The sequence below is a fragment of the Theobroma cacao genome, chromosome 4, assembly GCF_000208745.1.
Source record: "Theobroma cacao cultivar B97-61/B2 chromosome 4, Criollo_cocoa_genome_V2, whole genome shotgun sequence".
NCBI classification, from domain to species: Eukaryota; Viridiplantae; Streptophyta; class Magnoliopsida; order Malvales; family Malvaceae; genus Theobroma; species Theobroma cacao.
This window is the reverse complement of record NC_030853.1, coordinates 21,937,364-21,941,301: the sequence shown is the minus strand read 5'-3', so window position 1 is coordinate 21,941,301 and position 3,938 is coordinate 21,937,364. Positions and strand designations below refer to the sequence as shown.

General features: G+C 28.6%; 1 protein-coding gene across 1 annotated transcript; it reads right to left on the bottom strand.

Moving 5' to 3' along the window:
* Positions 3,025–3,593, bottom strand: LOC18602095. Its single transcript, XM_018119330.1, has one exon. It carries the CDS (start codon positions 3,504–3,506, stop codon positions 3,360–3,362), a length of 147 nt encoding a protein of 48 aa, XP_017974819.1. The 5' UTR covers positions 3,507–3,593; the 3' UTR covers positions 3,025–3,359.

Genomic DNA, 3,938 nt, shown 5'->3' with positions numbered 1-3,938 from the left:
CCCTGGGGAATGACACACGCATTGCACGTGCACAAGAGGAGGATTTCCACGGAACATTAAGCTAAAGAGCTGAGACCCACTCTGGTCTCCCAGCATCTGTCACATTTGGTAAAACACACTATATATGCTTCCTCTAATGACGATTCCCCAGGTCTCCCATCCATCTATCTTAACTTCAAACCTCAACTAGGAGCAATTTCCCATCACTCTTCATTCATTAATTTAATGGTTTCCTTACGAATGGTCACAAAGGCAACAATGGTGAAAAGACACCTAACCATATGGGACCTTATGCTCAACTCTTCAACTAATTTCTGGACGTAGCAGTAAAGAATTTTATTTATGATCCTTTATCGACATTAATTCTAATGCACAATCTTTCTGAGGAGTGCCACATAAAATTTTGTCTTAGTTTGAAGGATTAATCAACCCATCTGCCCTCATATTTTTCTAACCAAAAAGAAAAAGTAAATGGCCTTAATTTCGCATGTAATAAAGGTTTGAATGTCTTACTTTGAATGGAAAAACATTATGTGAAAATAATCCAATAAAAGTAACAAAAAAAACCATTACAAAAATGTCATATGATTTGGTTAAACAATCATTCAAAAAAATAAAATATATGACATTAAAATCACTTAACATTATATAATCTTGAAAAAGTACTGCTGAATATTATCTTTCATCTAATAGTTTATGCTATTGAATATGATATAATAAACTTTATAAGTTACAAATTACTTCAATATAATTGATTCTCACTATATATTTATCAAAAAGTATAAAATTAATCATTTATGTAAATTTTTAGCTTAAGTATATTTGTTATCTCAATTGTATTTCATATCTTTGATCTTATGGTTATAGATTAGAGGTGTTTATAAATCGAGTTCGAAACAGATTCAAATATTATTTGTTAATAAAATAATTACCTGGACTTGAGCTTAAAAATCTATATCCAAACCCATAGGTTTGATTATTGTATATTGCTTCTTCTTTTTTATCAGATATAAATAAAGTATGTATTCTTAGTAGCTGTATAATCTTTGTCTCTTTTTATTTTTAAATCAACATATTAGTGCTTAATTTGTTAAATAGAAGATATTATAATAACTTTGTATGAAGAGAACATTACGGCTCTACCTTAAAATTTCTCTACCTTTAGAGAAGGGTTTGTTTCTTGCTTTCATGTTCTCCTTGGCTTCCAATATTGGGAAAAGGTGTTTCTGAAAGATAACTTTGACACATCCCAGAAAAGGAAATTCGACTTAATAAAGCATAGACTTTGTACTCATGCTGCAAAGTGATATATATAATATCAATGCAAAAGTAAAAAACTTATCGAATATTTGATCGGGAGAATAACTATTTCATTCTCTCTTTATTATTGAATATACATTGATTCTCATGTTTGCTTTATTTTTAAATAAAAAATATCATTATTTAAAAATCCATAGCAGTTAATATCAACTCCTCATGAGGTTAACTATTCCAAGTTTCATAGAATAGAATTCAAATAGTTATAAACAAAAATAATCTTGCTTATTATGTGAAATTACAAATCTTATTGTGTGTGCAGATTGGATGGCAACACACCACGATAATCTCTCTTTAAGCTTATATGTTTTTTATAGGTCCCCATCTAGTATTCTTACTCTTTTATTTGGAGATATGTTTGGTATTATTTGATCAAAAATGATGTAGTTTTGATTTAAGTTAATATATTTCATTTATATAAAAAAAATATCATATTGATATTTTAATAATAAATTATTAAATTATTATTATTTTAATAAAAAAGAAATTACAAGAGAAAATAAAACAATATATTATTATTTTAATAATGAATTATTAAAATTTTATTAATAATATTTGAATAAAAATGAAATTGAAAGAAGAAAAGGAAAAATGGATATAGATAAAAGATAAATATAATAAAATATCATTTTAATATTTTAATAAAAAGGAAAAATGAAAATAGAGAAAAAAATAAAAAAAATAAAAATAAAAATCAAATTAATAGTTAATAATAAATTATTATCATTTTAATGAAAAATAAAGTAAAAGAGAAAAATTGAAAAATGAAAATAGAGATAAAATAAGTCATATTAATATTTTAATACGAAACATTAATATATTAATGAAAGCCTATTAAATTATTATCTGATAATAACATACTATCAAAAAATAATAAATTTTAAAAACCACAAAAAATTTATTAAATTTTAATAAAAAATATTCTTTACCATTTTATCACTTATTTTTTATTTTTTTTTAAATTATCATAATGATAATTTCATTGTATGAAATAAATTACATAATATTTATTTTATTTTATTTTTCTTTCGTAATTTTTCATATTATCTTAATTTTTAACTTAAAGTACGGAACAAGCTATTTATCCCTCATTTAATATTAAAAAAAGAAGAAGAAGAAGAAGAAGAGATTTTTATGATCCAAATTTTAGAGGACCATGCCTCCTTTCCTCCTTAATAATTTCCCTTGTTAATATTCACATCATCCTGTTAATTATTACTCCAAATTAAAATTTTGATTTTTCACAGCACCAAATGGCAAAGAAATTAAAAGTGTCAAATCATCAGGTACAACTGACATGTGATGAGCAATACTTTGAAAATTGCATTTCAGTAGCCATGCCTATGTGACTTGACAAGACTGCAACTAAGGGATCCCTACATAACTACACCATTATCTCCAAATTGCACCATCCTTTTCCTTTTCTTGGTACTAAATAATTCCACTTACTTTTAACTCTTTACTTATCCATGCATTACATACTGAAAATACTGAAGGAAAAACCCAAACAGCTGGGAGTTCAGCCATTGCCATACGCTGCTGAAGCTTTTTTCTTACTCTTTATTTATTTGGGTTTAGTGAAGAAAATACTGCAGCAAGAGATAATCAATCATGACAATCCTTGCAAAACCCGCTGTAAATTTAAATAACATCAGCAAATATTGAAAGAGAAAATGGAAAGTAAATGTAACACGAGTTTAATTATACTAGTAACTAACTTGGAAATCAAAATGTTTAATTATGAGGAATTTTTTTTGTGCCTGCATAACAAGCTTGATGATTATCAGTAGCATAGTGCATGCACAAAACCAAAAACTAAAAGCAACTGTACCTAAGTCCTAAGATATCATCTCGTTTGTTATTTACAATTTGAGAAGAAGAGAAGAAAAAGAGAGCTTAAATTATCTGCAATCTTCACAGGCTGAAATTGATGAATCCTTCACTTCCTAGTTTGCAGCAACGATCAAAAGTGTTACGCCAAGACTCAACAGCCTTGATCACCATGCCTTAATTGTTTACTTAGCTTCTGCTGGAAAATGATCTTAGTCATGCCAGCAAAGGAGCATAACCACACATCTTCTGATAATGTACAGCCTCCCCTTCTGCTCCCTGATGTATCCTCCAAGCCTTCTGCATGAGATCTTCTTCTTGGATGCTCTCATGGCTACTGCACTAATGCTCATCTTCATGTTAAATTTATTCTAAAATTTTCTTCTGCGTTTAATTTCTCTTTGCCTTTCTGGAGTGGAAGAGATGGACAGAAGTGAGAGGAAAGCTCAGATACTTGTAGTAAAATTGCTTGAAATGAGGGGAAAGGGCAGGCTTCTTATAGAGAGAGGGGTGCGGTCCAGATTCCTTCACAAGAGAAAAAAAAAAAAAAGCAAATTTCCAATTTCCTTGTCTACCTATGAATGTGACACGTCATGATATGCAGAAAAAATATTTAATGTGGGAATCACCAATCCAAGATAAATGGTCGGCCATTGATGGAAAATTTGAAGGAAAGGCGAAAGCTGAAGGAAGAAATTTATCTTGGATATTTGAGGGGCATGCAGCTGTTACTGCTATACCATGTTTTCATGAATTTTTTTTGTTTTCTTTTTGAAGGAAAGAGCTCTGAT